Consider the following 19,465-nt stretch of genomic DNA (forward strand, 5'->3'; position numbering starts at 1 on the left):
TAATATGAAAATTCTACTATAAGTTTGCTATAAATACTATACATTTTACTACAAGCTTGAAGTTCATTCATGCTGTTGTAAGCAATGTGTTTTTTTAAATTATTTTTTTAGAAAATTTTTCCATGGTTACATGATTCGTGTTCTTTCTCTCACCCTCCTCCCTCTCTCCACCATAGCCGATGCGCATTTCCACTGGCTTTTACATGTGTCATTGATTAAGACTTAATTTCCATATCATTGATAGTTGCACTGGAGTGGTTGTTTAGAGTCTACATCCCAAATCATGTCCATATCTACTCATGTGTTCAAACAGTTGTTTTTCTTCTCTGTTTCTACTCCCATAGTTCTTCCTCTGAATGTGGACAGCATTCTTTCTCATAAGTCCCTCAGAAATGTCCTGGATCATTGCATTGCTTCTAGTAGAGAAGTCCATTACATTCTATTTTTACCAGTGTTATCAGTCTCTGTGTATAAGGTTCTCCTGGTTCTGCCCCTTTCACTCTGCATCAATTCCTGGAGGTCATTTCATTTCACATGGAATTCATTTTCCAGTTTTTTCATTTTCATTTCCAGTTTTTTGCCACTTGTTACAAAGGGTGCATGTCTTTTTCCTGCAATGTGTTTTAATTAAAAAATTTCCATAAGTATAAAATGTAGCATCTTTTGTAGAATAAGATTCTTTACTTGAAATAGTACTATTTTATAACTTATAATACAATATTGATATGTGCCTGACTGCTGGCCCTACTATTACAATTAAATATGCAGGTTTATAGACTTGAAAATGGAAAGGACCTTAAAGTCTTCCTTTACAGATGAGCAAAATGAAATCTGAAAGACAGAAAGTGACTTGCTCTCTGTAGCCCAGCCCCTGACTACAAATCCTGTGACCTTTCCACTACTGCCTTTTCCACTTTTCATTACCAAGTAACTATTGGAGCATGAAAGTGTTGTGTGTGATTGATCATTTGTTACATTTATAGACTTTTCCAAAGCAACAGCATCAACCAATCAATTAGTGCCAAATATTAGCCAGGGATGTCTACATTATATTAAACTTCGAACCACCTGGTTAGCACTGTGTAGAATCAGACTTGGATTCAGACCCGAGTTTTATTTCTAACTCACTATGTTTGTGACTTTGAGAAAGTCACTTAATCTTCTTCCTCAGTTTTCTCCAGTGCAAAATGGAGTGATAATAACACCTTTCTCTCAGGATTGTTTATGAGATATTTGTTAGGTTCTTGGCACTGCATTTAATAAATGTTCCTTTATTCCATCCCACTTAACCTAGAGATTTTTATTACACTTCAACAGACATACTAGTGGACATTCACATACCTATTGCTTCTCCTTCAAATTCCCTTAACCACTTAGTTCTTAAATTTACACAACCTCCTATCATCTCATCATACTACTCTAGCTATACTGAGAGATAGCCAAATACTTATCTTGCTATCACTGACAAGTATACCACCTCCATTTTCAAGAAGTCTAGAAAACCATAACCTACTGACTTTTTACCTTTCCCTTTGCTTTTTCTTTATAAAACTCTAGTATCATCACCTCTGATCCCCTGGCCCAGGGGTCGGCAATGTATGGCTCTCGAGCCATATCTGGCTCTTTCTGCAGGAGCCATAAAGTCCATTTTTTTTTTTCAGTGTTACAGGAGTGCGCACTGTGAGCACCGTATGGCTCTCACAAAATTACATTTTAAAAAATGTGGCATTTAGGGCTCTCATGGCCAAAAAGGTTGCCAACCCCTGCCCTGGCCCCTCAGTTCTCACCTAGACCTTCTCCCCTGCTTTAGCCACTCTCCATTTTGTTGCCCCATCTGAACTCTTTTGGTGAACCAATTTAACCTCTACACCTTTCAGGTTTTTACCCTCTCTATCATATCAGTGATTTAGTCCAGCCAAGCCACAGTTTTGGATCACTACCATCATTATTGCCTTTGTTCCTACACACTGCCACTGAATGAAAATGGAGAAAATCACACAAATAATCTGCCTGGGTCTGCTACAGATTTGTTACACAATCTCATCTGGCCCTTCTCTACTACTGGGCAATGCTCTCACTCTTTAGAGTGACTCTTCAAAACCTTTTCATCCTACCTCAAACCCCCCATAATTCTCCTTTTCACTGTTTCACTTGATAACCTTGCTTATATTGTGGGAAAAATTGAGGCCATTAACTATGAATGAACTCTTCTTCGTCTCCTGATGCCTGCTGTCACTATCTTTCCTTCACTACTGCCTCACATGATGAAGCAGCCTTACTCCCTACCAAGGCTAACCCTTGTACTCATTCAGGTGTTCCTAGTTCATCCCATTTCCTTCAACAGATTGCCCACTTTCTCATCCCTACTTTCACATGTTTTTAGTCTCTCACAACCTACTGGCTCTTTTTCTACTGCCTACACACCTCCCTATATGTCTCCTCTCCTAAAGAACTTCAGGCCCTGCTATAATATATCTTTTATGTGTCCTTTATAGCTTAACTTTCTAAAATAAATGCCTCTACCTTGCTCTTCTTAACTCCCATAGATCTAATTATTATCTCAATGCTGATGGCTCTCACACCTACCTTTCCCCAATCTCTCTGGACTTCCATTCTTGGATCTCCAGCTACATTTCACATATCTCGAACTTAATAGACTGAATGTACCCCAAACATAATTCACTGTGTGCTATCATCCTATTCCACTTCTCTCTCCCCCATCCTCTGCCTCCTCCTCGCCCCCATTCCAACCTCAAAATTTTCTATTAGTGTTGAGGGCAAATGTTGTCTCCCCAGGCCCTCAGGCTCACACCCTTATATCCAAGTTGCTTCCAAGTCATATCCATTTACCTCCTGTTTCAAAGACAAAATACTTCATCTCTTGAGCTTTTTCCCTGGCTGTCCCCCCATGCCTAGAACTCTCTCCCTCCACTGCTCTAACTACTGACCTCCTTGACTTAAACCCTTACTTTCTGGCTTAGAATCAATACTGTGTATTGGTTCTAAAGCAGAAGAGTGATAAGGTCTAGGCATTGGGGGTTAAGTGACTTGACTAGGGTCACACAGCTAGGATGTTTCTGTGACCAGATTTGAACCTAGGACCTAGGCCTGGCTCTCAATCTACTGAGCCACCCAGCTACCCCCTACAATAGATATTCTTAACCATTTTGTTTTCATGGACCCCTTTGTCAGGCTAGTGAAACATCTAGCCCTTCTCAGAATGATTTTAAATGTATAAGAAAATTCCTATAATTACAAAGTAATTATATTGAAAAATACAATTATCAAAAAATACAAATTCATGGAACTCTGCTTAAGAATTGTGGCAGGGAAAAAGTACAGATTGGAGATAGATTGTGTGAAGGTCTTTAAATGCCAGGCAGAGGAGTTTGTATTTTGTTTAAGAGACCTTTTTGAGTGAAATAGTCACACTTGTGCTTTGGAAATACCATTTTGACAGCTTACATGGAGGATTGATAAGAGAGGGATAAAGGTGCAGGAGTCCAAAAAGATGAGCAGTGAAAAGGGAGAGAGTCTGGTGGGCTCACTGGTATGCCACAGAATCCAGCCACATAATCCCTTCTTTTCCCTACTTATTTCCCTTTTGAGCAATTTAGGGAAGATGCCCAAAGTAGAAGGAAAGGCATTGTTGCTCTGTAGTCAGGAAAGTCAGGTTCACTTGTGACATTTGACAAATCACTTGGCGTTTACACCTTAGTTTCCTTAGCTGTAAAATGTAAAACCAAGCAGTTTTTAAAGTCCTTTCCAGTTCTAAGTACATTGCTTCTTTAGCAAAGGAATTTCTCAGACATAAGCACTGAATTGAATCAGTTTGAGGAAATTATTTTTTGATATCTACAAGCATTATTCACTGATCTCTAACTTCCATAGTTGGTAGAGGCCAAATTATAGTAAGTTCTTCCTTGCCATTTCCTCTCCCCTCAAACTCCTGAGAATAATGAAAAGTAGATAAAAAGCAATTGGGTGAAAAAGAGTAACCACAGAATTTTAAGACTACCATTTTTTTTTAAACCCTTGTACTTCGTTGTATTGTCTCATAGGTGGAAGATTGGTAAGGGTGGGCAATGGGGGTCAAGTGACTTGCCCAGGGTCACACAGCTGGGAAGTGGCTGAGGCCGGGTTTGAACCTGGGACCTCCTGTCTCTAGGCCTGACTCTCACTCCACTGAGCTACCCAGCTGCCCTGAGACTACCATTTTTTAAATATTCAAGTTATTAACTTTTAAAAGAATGTCAAAGGTAAATTCTCTAGAATTGGACCATCAGAAAAAATGGCAAAATTTAATGAATCACTTTCTCATCCATAGAAAATTTTGCTATACAGTTTTTTTGTAGGCAGTGAGAGTGTATTCTGATTAGAGAGCTAATTCTGTTTTCCTTTGAAGTGCTATGATTGCTGATTGAAATTAGGGAGGGTGCTTAGTGCACCACATGCCAGTGTTACAGGATAAAATTCTTTCAGTGTTTGTCCTTGACCTTGAGATGGTACTGTTGACTATATTCTCATTCCCAGGGAGACTTGCTAGAGATATATGATAGTGACAACTTCCAAGCTCCATGCAAATCAGGGTTCTTAATTTGAGTTTTATTCACCCTCAGCGGAATGTGGATAGATTTTTTTTTTTAATCTCTTACCTTCTAAGTATACTAAGTGATACTAAATATCATTTCCAAGGCAGAAAAGCCTAGGCAGTTGGGGTTAAGTGACTTGCCCAGTGACAAACAGGTAGGAAGTGTCTGAGGCCTTATTTGAACTTAGGCTTTCCCAACTCCAGAATAGGCACTCTATCCACTGGGCCACCTTAGCTGTTGTGGATAGATTTCAAGGAGTCCTTGAACTTCAGTGGGAAAGTTTTTTATTTTTATTTCAATATGATTGGTTTTATGATCTTTTATGTAATCTATTGTGCAGTTTACTATTTTTTAAACCTTACTTTCTTTTGTCTTACTAACAACTTAAAATTTTTTTTTTATTAAGAGAATGTATCCCCAAGTATCCCAACCCCCAGTCCCACCTCCACTCCCCAAAAAACGGTAGGTGTCATCCAGTTATGTTCCTACAAATTGTCTTTTCTTTTTCACCTTTTAGTTCACTTTCTGGAGGTAAAAATTCATAATTTATTCCTCAAGAATTAACTGTGTAGCTGCGTATGATATTTTCTTGATTCTACTTATTTTGCTGTTCATTATTCTATGTAGTTGTTTTCCAGTTTTATTAAAATTAGCCTGTTCATCACTTCATTCCTTCTTATGGTGTAGTAGTATTCTATCATACTCATAAACATACCACAATTTGTTTAGCCATTTAGACATCTATCTCCTCAATTTCCAGGTGTTTGCCACCACAAAGATAACTTCTATAGTTGGGAATATATAGATTCTTTTCTTTTTTCTCTGATTTCTTTGGGCAACAGACCCAGCCATGGTATTGCTAAGTATATGCAGTTTTATTACTTTTTCACTGTTTGATTCCAAGTTATTCTCCAAAAAAGTTGAACCAGTTTACAGTCCCACTATGTATTAATGTCCCCATTTCCCCACATTACCTCCAAAATTTGTTAATTTGCCTTTTATCATTTTAGCTAATCTCCTGGCTATGAGATGGTACTTCAGAATTGTTTTGATTAACATTTCTCTAATCAGTAGTGATTTAGAGAATTGATTTCTCATCCTAAAATTATATGTTCATATCTTTGGCCCATTTATTAATTTCAGGGTGGCTCTTCTATAGATATAAGACCTCTATCCAAGAGGTTTTCTACAAATTTTCTCCACTTTTCTGTTTTTCTTCTAATTTTGGCAACATGTATTTTATTTGAACAAAACCTTTACAATTTAAGATACTCAATTATCTATTTTACTCTCTTGATTTAAAAGCTCTACATCTCTTGATTTAAAAATTCCTTTCCTCTCCATTAATTGGATAAGTAATATGTTCCTTGTTCTTCTGATTTATTTATGATATCTCCTTTTATGTCTAGATGCCTATAGATTATTAATAAAGGAGTTGGAAATATATCCTTTGCCTTTCTTATATATGACTTTATAATATACAAGTAATTAGATTTTCAAGACTTTAGTCATTTTTAAGTTTTCCTGAATATTTTTTTTTGTTTTTTGAAAACTAAATTTAATTCCCTGTGATGGCAGGGTGGTTAGTCAGCTATCATTTATTAAACACTTAATTTGTGCCAGGCTTTGTGTTAAGCACTGGGGTACATAGGCAAAAAGTAGCAGTAACTGCTCTCAAGGAGCTGTAAATCTAATAGGAGAGATAGGCAAACAACTAGGTATAAACAAGGTATATATAGAGTTGGTTCTGCTATAATGCTTGTTTTGAAAATATGAACTGGTTGCATTACAATTTGATATAGTACTGTGTGGGCATAACTAAAATTGTCAAATTTCAGATTTGCTCATATATCATTTCACAATTTCCTGTGTTAGAAACAAGGAGAAGGATGGGCCACACCCATTGATGTCTGATGTTCTTTGGTTTCTCTCTACCATTTCACAATAACTCAAGCTATAATCCTTTGGACACTATTTCCGCAAGAATAAGGACTTGTACAAGGAAAAATTTATTCCATATCTTCTGGTGCAGTAGGAGTTTGGAATTTAAGAAGGATAATCTGTACCTTCTCCACCATGGCCCCGACCGTGTGCCTTTTTCTGCCCCATAAAGGAGCATAGGCTAATAAACAAGGCCACCATCACTATTTATTGTTTTATATATATACATACACATATATCTTTTTATGTGTCCTGATGGAATTTCTAAATGTTGGGTCTCCCCCCTCCCATTTTTCTCATTAGCTCTCTGATTTTATTACACATATTTTTATAGCAATATGATTTATTTTTTTTTTTAGGAATATACATCTCTATAGCAGAACTGTGACTATAGGAGAAATTGGAGATAATTTCAGAAGAAAGACAATACACATTAAGGAAAACTGAGAATGATTCCTTGGGAAAGGTGGGACTTTAGTTGATGCTTGAGGGTAAGCAAGGAGTTTTTAAGAGCTAGTAAAAATGCCCATATAAGGAGATTTGAGTGTTGTAGGTAAGGAATATAGCAAACTGACCACTTTTATGGTTAGATAGGGCTTTAAAGGCCAAATTGAAGATTTTTTTATTTCATCCTGAAGACAAGGAACCATTTGTGTTTTTTGCATAGAGGATGATATGGTCAGATTGTGTTAGAGTGAATCTTGTAGCAGGTGTATCAACCAGAGATGGGTACAAAGTCCATTGATGAAGTGATTAGGGCCTGCATTAGAGTGGTTGTCAATTCAGAGGTGAGAAGGAACTTATGCAAAAGATGTTAAGGAGGCTATGGCAAATGAGAAGAGGAAGAAGAGAATCACAGGTTTGTGAAGGTGAGTAATTGGAAAGTAAGGAAGAGGAGAGAATTTGGAGGGCAAATATAAGGACTTCAGTATTGGGCACTAAGTTTAAAATGTCTCTAGGACATCAAATTTGAGTTAGATAGTTGGAGATACAAGACTAAAAATGGGAGTACACCTTGATAAGCAAATCTGAGAGCTATTAGCATAGAGGTCATGATTGAAACCATGGAAGTTAATAAGGTCACTGACCTATTGAGCATTTATAGAGGGAGAAGAAGATCCAGGCTGAACCTTTAAAGACCCTGTACTTAGTGGGCTTGACTTGAATGAAGATGAGGCTGGTTAGGCAAATAGAAAAACCAAGAGAGAGTAGTATCATGGGAACCTTGAGAGAAGAGGGTGATTAATAATATCAAAAGCCTTAGAAGGACAAGAAGAATTAGTAGCAATACATAATATAATCCAGTATATGATTAACTTTTTTTCTTTATGTACATACAAAGAGAAATTTATCTAAGTAAGTGATATATATCATTCATTGTACTCATTCTGTTACTGGTTTCTTTGGTGTTGTTCTAACATGGACCCCAGGGAAAGCATTTCCTTGAGTGTGAGTTAGACTAGACAAATCTCTTAAATCTTGTGATCTTTAGAATCGCCAGCTTTTTTATTTACATTCAAGTGTTAGGTCAGAATAGGATTAGATTAGGTAGTCTCTTGTTCAAACTCCTGAGATGTTAGGGGATGAAAAGAGAGGAAAAACAGTGGGAAACTCAGATTTTGAAATTTTGAATAATTTTGAAAATTAAAAAATCAATATTGTTGGAAGTGATGACATAATGGTATAGGATAATGGAATAAAAGATATTCCCTCATTCCAGAGAAAGATGATTTGTAAATTGGATTTAAACTTCCATTTCTTTCTAAGTTGTGACCAAATTTAGGCAGTAGTAATATAAGGAAAGAAGTATAAAAACAGATTAGAGAATTGGATATTTTGTGAATTTATTGCAAAAGACCTTTGATCTCAGTGATTTGGATTGCATAAATGGGACCCATTAATGTCTGTCTACTTTATGTGCCTCTTTTCCATGCACTCCAGAAATTTTCACTAGTGCATCAATCTTCCTAACAGACAATCTTCCTTTATTCATTTTATACATTTTGTTGATATTTTCCTATATTATGCTTTTCTTTGTGGTATGTTTTAGCCATGTACTTCTTTATTATCTTTCAAGTGAAATCAGCTTCAGTTCTATATTGAGCATTTCATGACTCAGTCTTACCAATTTTACTTGAATATTTGTCTTTTAGATGGTGTAGTGTTGTTTGTGATAGTTAAAAGACCGTTTCAGTTTCTCAAAGGGGTAGTTTAATCCATCCCATTTTATTCCAGTTCTTATAAACTCATTGTATATATTCAGTGTCTACCTAGAAGAAATATTGGAGGGAGGTGTGTTTGTGAGAGACAATCACAGAAACACTTTAGTAAGTACGTAATAAATCAAATATTTCATTGCAATTAGATGGGTAACTTTAGACCTCGAGCATTTATGTATATGGAATAGAAAGGGCTTTACTATTCTATCTCTAAACTAGTAGTTCCTCAATTTTTTAAATCATACCTCTTTAAATTATAAATTTTTAGTGAGTGAGGTATCACTGGGTATACTTGATTATTCAAATTTTTGAAAATATTTTTAATTCTCCTACTTAATGAACTCTAGCTTTTTTTTTTTTTTTAAACCCTTACCTTCCATCTTAGAGTCAATACTGTGTATTGACTCCAAGGCAGAAGAGTGGTAAGGGTAGGCAATGGGGGTCAAGTGACTTGCCCAGGGTCACACGGCTGGGAAGTGTCTGAGGCCAGATTTGAACCTAGGACCTCCCGTCTCTAGGGAGCTACCCAGCTGCCCCCTGAACTCAATCTTTTAGAATAACATATTAGCTTTTTTGTTTGGCTATTAGAATCCTTTACAGCCTGTACCTAACATATCCTCCTATTTATTAGATAATACTACTCTTTTCCCAATCTGTGGTTTAGCCCAGTGATGGGCAAACTTTTTGAAGAGGGGGCCAAAGGAAAGGAAATGCTCTGCTCATCTGTCAGTCTGTTTCTGAGGCAACTCTTTTGAAGTTTCCTTGTATTTGTCAGATTAGGAATAATGTGGCCTGGGCTGGATAGAACATTTCAGGGGGCTACATCTGGCCCATGGGCTGTAGTTTGCCCATCACTGCTTTAGCCAACTAAGATAAAACTCAAGCTCTCTCTTCTGTAGAAAGCTTTTCCTAATCTCCCCAATTGCTTATGCCTTACTTCTCAAAGAACCTTGTGCATATTTGTATGCTTTATACTCATATATTTGTAGGTATACTTATTACCTCTCCTAGTAGAATGTGTGCTCTTTGAGAGTAGATTGTTTCATTCTTTGTACCTGAATTCCTACTGCCTTGAATATCGTGGTTTTCATTAAAAAATTGTCGTTGGATTATTCCCCATTTAAGTCTGGTCTTAGTTCATTTTATTTATATGCTTGGTCGCATTAGCTATCTGAAAAAAGAACTAAATGGAAATGTATCCATCAAGTAGCCAAGATGTTTGTTTGTTTAGCTATATGCCCTGATTTAAACAGTTCTTATAAACTAATAGAAGTATGTTGCATTTTAATATATATGTACACACATTTATATTCCCAGTTACATGTTATATCAATTTCCAACATACATTTTCAAAAATTATAAGATCTAAATTGTCTGCATTCCTCCCTACTCTCCCCCCTCCTAGAGATGGTAAGTAATTTGATCTGGGTTATACATTATTATTGTGCAAAACATACTGTCATGTTGGTCACTGCTGCAAATGAATACTCTTATAAAACCAAAACTCCAAAATAAAACCATAAATAATGTGAAAAGTTGTATGCATTGATCAATATCCAGTTCCAACAGTTCTTTCTTAGGAGATTGATAGCATTCTTTGTTCTAAGTCCTTCAAAATTGTCCTGGATCCTTGTATTGCTGAGAGTAGCTAAGTCTTTCACAGTTGACCATTCCACAAAATTGTTGTTGCTATGTACAATGTTTTCCTGGTTCTGCTTATTTCATTCTGCATCCATTCATATAGGTCTTTCCAGCCTTTTCTAAAATCATCCTGTTCATTTTTTTTCTTATTAGCACAATGGTGTTCCATCACCATCACATACCATAATTTGTTCAGTCATTTCCTAGTTGAAGGGCGTCCTCTCAATTCCCAATTCTTTGCCACCACAAAAAAAGCAGCCATAAATATTTTTGTACAAGTAGGTCCTTTCTCCTGTGTTATGATCTTTTTGGTATAGACATCCACTAATGGTATTATAGAATCAGAGGGTATGCACCATGGAGGTCAACCAGAATGGTGAACTGCCTTGAATCCATGTCTTAAGGGAATTATTTGAAAAAAGTTGGGCATGTTTAGGCTAGAGAAGACAAAACTCAGGGGAGACAGAAACATAGTTGTTGTTCACTTGTGTGTCAAATGAACATAAAATATAACTCATAGCTGGCACTTGCACATTGAGGTAGGTCACAGAGTGACAGTTCAGTTTCTGACTTTCGGAATGGACTGGTGGAAGCCCCCCTGCTTGGCCTCTAACCCGATGGTGTGGCATAATTATGTGCTTAGACTTCACAGCACATAAGCCAAGACTCCAGTTTCCTTTTTGCTCTAGGCCCTTTTTGAACACAAGCCTGTTCCTTAGCTAGTCTTAATTTATCTGGCCCGGCCCTGTACTTAACTGGGCCCTCTTGCCATTTGGGAATCTAGGATTTTGAAAGGTGGTTAGGCTGGTAATCTTCTCTTTTCTCTCTTTTTTTCTTTAATAATAGTTATAAATCTAATATAAAGTCTCCAAGATTAATTTTTAATTATAACACTTGTGACTCCATTTGGGGTTTTCTTAGTGATGAAAAAGAGAGTGATTTGTTCTTTCAGCTCATTTTACAGATTTGGAAACTGAGGCAAACAGGGTTAAGTGACTTGCCTAGGTGACAGCTAGCAAATATCTGAGGCTAGATTTGAACTTGGTTCTTATTGTCTCCAGTACCAGTGTTGTCTACATACAGTGTCACCTAGCAGACCTAGAAGACATGATAGTGAACTTCAAGAATATTGAACATTGTCATGTGGAAGAAAAGTGAGACTTGGTGTTTTTTTTCCTCAGCAGAAGAAAGAACCAGAAGCAATAGGAAGTGGCACAAATTTAGGCATATTGTTAAGAAAACTTTTTTTTTAAAGCATAATCCCTATTCGTATCCCCAAATGATAGAAATGTTAAGCTGAGGGTCAATTTTTAAAAAAATCCTCAGAGTTCTTTGCTAGGGTCCTTCGAGTCCAGAAGGTCTGTGAATTTAGATGGGAAAAAAATTTTTTTTAGTATTTTAACACCTCATGCCTCCAACTGAAAATTAGCATTTTCTTCTGTTATTAAGGAAACAACCCTTATAGCAATACTTAAAACTTTGTCATTATAAAAAAAATCATTTCCTATAATGTTGCAGTTGTTGCAGATACCTTGAAATATTGCTTACATTCAGTACTACCTTTGAAATTATTATAGTTGTTAAACCTGTATATGATTACAGAGACTCTATAGATTCCTGGAAAACCTTTGGTTCTTTAGCAAATCTCATTCAGCATAATTTTTAGTACTGAAATAAAAAACAAATAGGTCTATAAGAATTACTTGGTACTTTGGTTGTATAGTTCTTAGGGCCAATTATCAGAAGTCTGACTCAGGCTTGGGAAGGCTTTCAGAGAGAAACTGACAAGCTACCACACTGATGTAACTCAGGGTTTTATTAAAACAATGACCTGTAGGGGAGAGTGGATTGGGACAATCTAACTAGATATAGAAACTAATTCCTCCCACACAAATCCAGTAGTCTTAAACAGAGGGCATCTACACGAAATCTCTACCTAAAGATCCCAGCTGCCTGAAATATTTCCCTAACCAAATTCCACCCACCACCCACCCCTCCACCCCTTGCTAGTTATTAGAGTAAGGGAAGGCTGGAAGATAAACAGGTCCACAGGGTCAAAAGGGAGATATCTCACAGGCAGTTGTCCTCTGGAGTTTGGCAAGAGTCCCAGTAAAAATCACCAAAGTAACAGGAACACACACAGCAAGAACAGATGTAAATCCAACAAGAAGGGGAGTAATGGTTTAACTCATACAGTCCACCTGAGAAGTTTAGAAACCACTCTCAACCACTTTCCAAAAGGTAAAACTGCTTGCAGGAAAAGTCCACACACACTGTCTCCCTCCAGAGAGCAAGTCCAATCAACTGTCCCTCCAGAGTCACTGTTTCTCCAGCATTCTGGAATCTCCCTGCCTCTGCTTTGGTACTGCTTTCCCTATAATTTTCTATGACAGTACTTAGCACATTTTATTTTAATCCTCTGAAAATTTCTTATCTATAAAGAACATATTTGGAAAACTCTTTCAAACTTTGAACATGTTTAATAATATAAATGCCAGGAAATAATAGTAGCAGCAGCAGCAGCAACAGAAATATAAAGTAAACAAGAATAATAATGAATCTGAATGTTTAACTAGAGTATTCTGTTCCTTGTTTATGTTGGATGCAGAGTGGTGGGTTTGAATATCACCAGACTGGATATGGAGAGACCTAAATTCTAAGTTATTGAGCAGTCTTGGGAAACTCACATTGTCCTGTGTCTCAGTTTCCTAATCTATCTATCAAATGAATAAATTACACTGCCTAGGTTTGTCATAGAGTTGACAACAAATTGATAAATAAAAGCATTGTGAAGAACAATAAAGCTTGCATAGAAATGAGGTCATACTATCACTATTCTACACTGTGATAAGTACTGGATTTTGGAAGGGTGGCAGTGTATTTTGGGGGGACTTTTTCTCCCCAGTATAAAAATTATAAAAGCATGTGATTAAGATTCTGTTTTTGTCTGTGTTTTAACTGTTTCTTCCCAAGTTAATGCTTATATGAGTAATTTTCAAAGCAGACCTTTTCCTTTAAATGTATCTCCTTCAAGAAGTTGACCTTATATTCAGAAGTTTGACTCAGAGTTTTGTAAAACATTTTGTGGAAATTAATTTGTAGATGGTAAAGGCTCTTAGATGCTGGACACACCATTTTACTTTATGAATGTATCTGTTTTTGTTTTGCTACCTTATCTCTTTAAAGGAAAAGGCCATTTTTGTCATTTTAAAATTATAAACATTTTAAAGATCTATATGATTTTTATAAACCAGTATTTTAAAATTTAGCTTCTATAAGATAATACAATACCAAATTAATATTTCATGCCGGGAGGCCTTTGTTAACAATATATATCTGGCCTATGAAGTGAGGTAATGAGGAAACATGACCTCTCTACAGAGGTCTTTTTGTCTCCAAAGCTCAGTTATTGATAAATTTATAATATATATATGCTTGTTAATGAGATGAGTGAACACTGAGTTGATTTATATGTTATGTTGTGACTAAAAATACTGTCAGATATGTATTTAGAAGATCCTACAAGGAAGGCTTAATATACTTTATCACAGAAATGACCCTCTGCTCAGGTTGTAAGGAACAAATTAGGTATTTGATTCTTTAATGCTATCTTCCCCTTTGCCCCTTTTAATTTCTTACTGCAAGCACATACTGTTTCACTTGAAATATTTCATTAAATCCCTTTTTAGGAACCAGCCAAGGTTTCAGAGTTAAACCCTAATGCAAAAGTATGGGGGAATCATCTGTTACACTTGGAAGCAAGTGGTACTACTGATGGAAATGTGAGCAAAACCTGGGAAGAAATAGCAGATCACCCTCCAGATGCCTGCAAAGAAGGTATGCTTTAAAAAATCTGTTTTATTATTTTTTGTTTTGTTTTTTTGTTTTTTTTTTTTAATTTTAAACCCTTAACTTCTGTGTATTGACTTATAGGTGGAAGATTGGTAAGGGTAGGCAATGGGGGTCAAGTGACTTGCCCAGGGTCACACAGCTGGGAAGTGTCTGAGGCCAGATTTGAACCTAGGACCTCCCGTCTCTAGACCTGGCTCTCAATCCACTGAGCCACCCAGCTGCCCCCTGTTTTATTATTTTTTCCAATTTCATTTAGCCCCCAAAAGAGGCTATTAATTTATCAGACTTGAAGTCTGTATTATCATCAATTCATCAGTAGTATTATTTAACCAAAAAATAAGTCTACAGAAACATTTTTTGAGAATTTTTTTTTCCCTTTCCTATTTCTTGGGGTATAATTTCCATTTTCAGGATTGGATGCCAACAGTAATGTCGACACATCATATCCAAATGCAGTGTTAGGAGACCTGCAAGAACCAGTTTCATTGTCAGACCAAACAGATATGAGCACTTTGGTCCTGGACCATTCAGAATATGAGCCTATGCCTGAAAACTCCCAGACAGGTAAGGGGGAGATGGAGGGAGAGAGACAGACAGACAGAGACACAGAGAGGGGGAGGGAGGGAGGGACACACTATATGTGTATAAAAGATGTTTTCATAAGAGAATTGAAACATTAATTTGCAGATTCTTGAGCAGAAGACAGAGAGGTGTTCACCTTGCAATGAGACAGATAGACTGATAAGTGTTAGGCTTTGTGTCTAGCATTAGGCTTGACCATTAATTTTCTTTGAGAAATTGGTCATTTCCCCCAGTTATTAAGTATATATGTGGAGTAATTGATATAATGCCCTTTTGACTCTTAATATTATATAATTTACTTCAAAATATTTTATTATACTTTGGATTGATTCCTCCATCCTCCATGAATGTATTTTCCAGCTTTAGCAGTTACAGTGAAAAACCACTTCTTTTGTTAAAATTCATTATTTGAGTATATCCTCCACGATAAAAGCACTATACTAGAAGGTTTTGGTCAATATAAAAAAATAAGTTTCCCACCCAAACATACAAAAAGTGAAATAGCAATTCTAAACATTCAATTTAAGATATTCATGTTTTCCTCAGTAAGGTTTTAACCTCCAAAGGAGCAAACTAAAACTCATCTTTGCTTTTTCATTCTGTCCACTTCTTGTTTATCCCCTCAAAGGTTCTACCCAATTCTTTGGAGGTTATATATTAGATCTCTTAAAACTCCATGAATAACACCGTAGACCAGTAGTTCCCATACTTTTTTGGCCTACTGCCCCCTTTCCGGAAAAAAATATTACTTGGCCCCCTGCAAATTAATTTCTTTTTAAATTTTAATAGCAATTAATAGGAAAGATGAATGTACCTGTGGCCGTCACCGCTCCCCTGGATCACTGCAGCACCCACCAGTGGGTGGTGGCACCCACTTTGGGAATCACTGCTGTAGACCTTATCCGTTGTTATTCCTTGCTCTCATTAACATCTTCCAGTTATTTTCTGTAAAATATCTTTTATGTAACTTCTTAAACACAAATGACCATTGATAGTATGTTACATCATAGCTACCCACTATACATTTTCATTGATTTTTGTGTTGTTTTAAATGTTAATTTGAAGTTATTGTTTTTCTTTGATTCTCAACATACTTTCACAAGAAAAATAATCTTAAACATGTCTCTGGTTTTATGATCATAAAGAACTCTCAATATGGGAATCTTTCACAAATGCAGATCATAAACTGGCACCTGTGACTTAGAGAATTTCCTAAGTCACTTAGAGATTAAGTGACATATTTACAATTATAGAGCTGGAATGTGTAAGAAACAAAACTCTGTCTTCCCTGATGTAAGCCACTCAAATTTGGATTTTAGGTGGCATCAAACCATAACATTTTTATTAACATACTCTCCAAACAGCACAAACTTTTGTTAAGTTTTTTCAAAGATCAACATTCTTTTGATAAATCATGTACAACCAATTATGTGATTTAGGTAGAAAAATGACAGCATCTTTCGACAGATTTGACAGACTTGAATCAGCAAATGGGAATAGAATGACAGGGGTAAAACAGACTTTTATTTGACTGTGTTAACTCAGTATGCAACAATTTAAGTAAAATGGTACCAACCCTTGGTTAACCTGTTTTTTATAGATGCTCCTTCTAGGCCATGGTAGGGCAGACATTTTTTCAAGCCACAGTTTGAAATCCAAAATGCTGCTTCCTTGGTTTTCATAGTAAAGCACCAGTGAGCATTTCTCCTTTTGTGAATGGAGTCATTACCAAAGCTTGGCAGAGGGTCAGTAATGACCAGTCTCACTTGGAGCTATCAGGTAGACTACTGGGTCCCTGTTGGCTGTAATGGCTCTTTTGGACTTCGTTTTTTTATAGAGAGGTAAGAGACTAGAAAAAAGTGGGGGAGAAGAAAGAAATATTCAATGTGCGATTTTGTTAGGCATGAAGAAATCAAAGACAAATGAGACTGAGAAGTAGATTTTAGCCAGATTATGAAAGACCAAGGTACCAGGCAGTGGCATTTGTGTTTATCCTTTAGCTAAGAAGCATGATGAGAATTGTTTAAAGGGAAAAAAAGAGTAAGACAATAAAATTTGTGTTTCATCCTTGTTTAGCAATAGAACACTAGCCTGGGAATCAGAACATTTTAAGTTTCAGTCTTGATTTTGCCAACTGCTCTATAACTTTTGACAAATTGTTTAATTTCTTGGTTAAATTTGGAAAATGGAAATGATGATGCTCATTTCTCTATTTCATAAGGTTGATATGAAGGGAAAAATTTTTTTGTAAAGCTTTAAGTGCTACATAAAGAGGAGTATTAATTTTAATAAGTTAACTATTAGTATATAAAATTATTTGGAGTAGCATCGAGAGGCAACTCCTGGGCAAGGAGTTGAACAGATTATGAGGCTTTTAACACTACTACAAATAAATAAGATAATGGCAATAGGAAGGGAAATGAAGTAGTTCATGAATCAAAATACTTAGTATTTTATAAATCAAAAGATCTAAGCTTTTTGGACAAGAATTCACTTGTTTGACAATATGTTTAAAAAAATTGTACAAACAAACCAATACCTTCAAGATTAGAAGGAAAGCAGAAAGCTGGCAAAAAGATTTTCACCTGAAGTATCTTTGATAAACTAAAAGTCCCATTTCTCAAATATATAGAGAACTGAATAAAATCATTTGATTAAAGAATTGCAAAATAAAACAATTCTGAGGTACCACCTCACACCTCTCAGATTGGCCAATATGACAGAAAAAGAAAATGATGGATTTGGAGGAGGTGTGGGAAAATTTGGACAAATAGTCCAGTGTTTGAGATATAATCTAATCCAACTTTTCTGGAGGGCAAATTGAAACTGTCTAAATCTGTGTATACCCCTAGATCTAGTAATGCCACTACTAGGTCTCTATCCCCAAGAAAGGGGGGGCGGGTTGGGGACCTATATAATTGGAAATTGAGAGGACATCCAACAATTGAGGAATGAATGAACAAGATGACATATGATATTTGATTGTAATGGAATGCTATTGTATTAGAAGAAATAATAAGCAGTTTGATTTTAGAAAAACCCAGAAAGACTTAACATGAACTGGTACAAAGAATGAAGTGAGCAAAACCAGAAGAACATTGTATACAGTTAATAGCAGTGTTGTTTGATGAATCATTGTGAATTGCCAGCTATTATTAGGAATACATTGGTCAAAGACATCACAAAGGCTCATGAGGAAAAATTCCATCTTTTTTTAGAGATAAAGTATGAATGTAGGCCAAAACATAATATATTTCTGTCCTTTCCCTCTTCCTATGGCCTCCTGCATGCAATTGACTAATATGGAAATTTTTTTACACGTTTGAAAATGTAAAATCTGTATCAGATTGCTTACCAACTGGGGGGGTGGAGGATTTTTAAATGTTAAAAATTATTTTTACATGCAACAGGGGAAAAAAATATTACCCAAAAATCATTTTAAAAGTTAGTGAAAATGATCAGAATGTGGTGACTCATTTGAAATATTTATGTTTGAACTTTAGATCAGTAGTTATAATTCTGTATTTAAGTTCAACATTATTGGGAGAAATTACTTAGGCATTTAAAAAATTTTTTTAAACCCTTACCTTCTGTCTTGGGGTCAATATTGTGTATTGACTCCAAGGCAGAAAAGTGGTAAGGGTAGGCAATGGGGGTCAAGTAACTTGTGGCTTCAGAGACACAAATAGTAATGAAAGAAACCCTTACCTGTCTCAGTCTTGCTGCTTGTTGGCATTTAAAAACATTGTTAATTTGACTCTCACATTATTGACCTTACTCTCTGCTGCAGTCAATTAAACCTTTTCTGCTCCTCATACAGAATACTCTGTCCTTTTCTCTCTTAATTACCATGGGTGTGGGTGTTGAATATTCCTTATTATATTATGTGATCTCCACCCTAAAGGACTTGGGGCTCTTCCTCTTTCATACCTGGGACAAAATAGACATTTCACAAATATTATTTTTTAAGTCATATTTTAAACTTTCCTTTTGTTCTTTTGTGATAGAAATTGTATTCCCTCCTCTTGACTTCTCTGTGGTGTTTGACACTATTTAACATTACTTTTTCCTTGATATTTTGTGTAGGGTTTTTGGGTGTTTTGGTTCTTCTGACTTGTCTTAACCATCCATTCTCAGTTTCCTTGTGAGGATATTCAACTATATACCTATTGTAGAAATGCACCCCAAGGTTCTCTTTTGGGTGTTCTGTCTTTTTTTTTTTTTTTTTTTAATCCCATCAGTTACCATATGTTCAGTTAGCTCTCTGGGCCTGATTACCATATTTAATGTCTAGTTCTCTTATATATTGAACTGTCTATACTCCCTTGTCAGCAACTGCTGGCCGGATATATATGCTTCTTTTAGTCAGTTGGTCCAAAATAGAACAAATGATTCAAAACTACCTCTCTACCTAACTGCTATTTCTGTTGAATTACTCTCCTTCTAAATACTCTTCATAACTTGGTTTATTCTCACATCTCTCTTTGAACTTTCATTCATTTGCACAGTTCTATTTGATTATTCCTCCATAACAGCTTTCCAATCTATTCCTTTTCTTTTACTTACATCCTGTAGCCTAATTCAGGCTCATTTGGACTTTTATAACAGGTTCCTCACTGATATTTTTTCCTTCAGTCT

At 36.0% G+C, this 19,465-nt stretch overlaps 1 protein-coding gene across 1 annotated transcript in view; it reads left to right on the forward strand.

Moving 5' to 3' along the window:
• Nucleotides 1-19,465, forward strand: part of LARP4B (La ribonucleoprotein 4B) — an 88,729-nt gene that overhangs the window by 16,191 nt on the left and 53,073 nt on the right. The window contains exons 3-5 of the mRNA XM_044679955.1: nt 14,083-14,230; nt 14,657-14,809; nt 17,720-17,728. Coding sequence (XP_044535890.1) covers nt 14,083-14,230; nt 14,657-14,809; nt 17,720-17,728 — 310 coding nt within the window. The remainder of the gene's footprint in view (nt 1-14,082; nt 14,231-14,656; nt 14,810-17,719; nt 17,729-19,465) is intronic.

Source organism: Gracilinanus agilis, chromosome 5 (assembly GCF_016433145.1).
Source record: "Gracilinanus agilis isolate LMUSP501 chromosome 5, AgileGrace, whole genome shotgun sequence".
NCBI lineage: Eukaryota > Metazoa > Chordata > Mammalia > Didelphimorphia > Didelphidae > Gracilinanus > Gracilinanus agilis.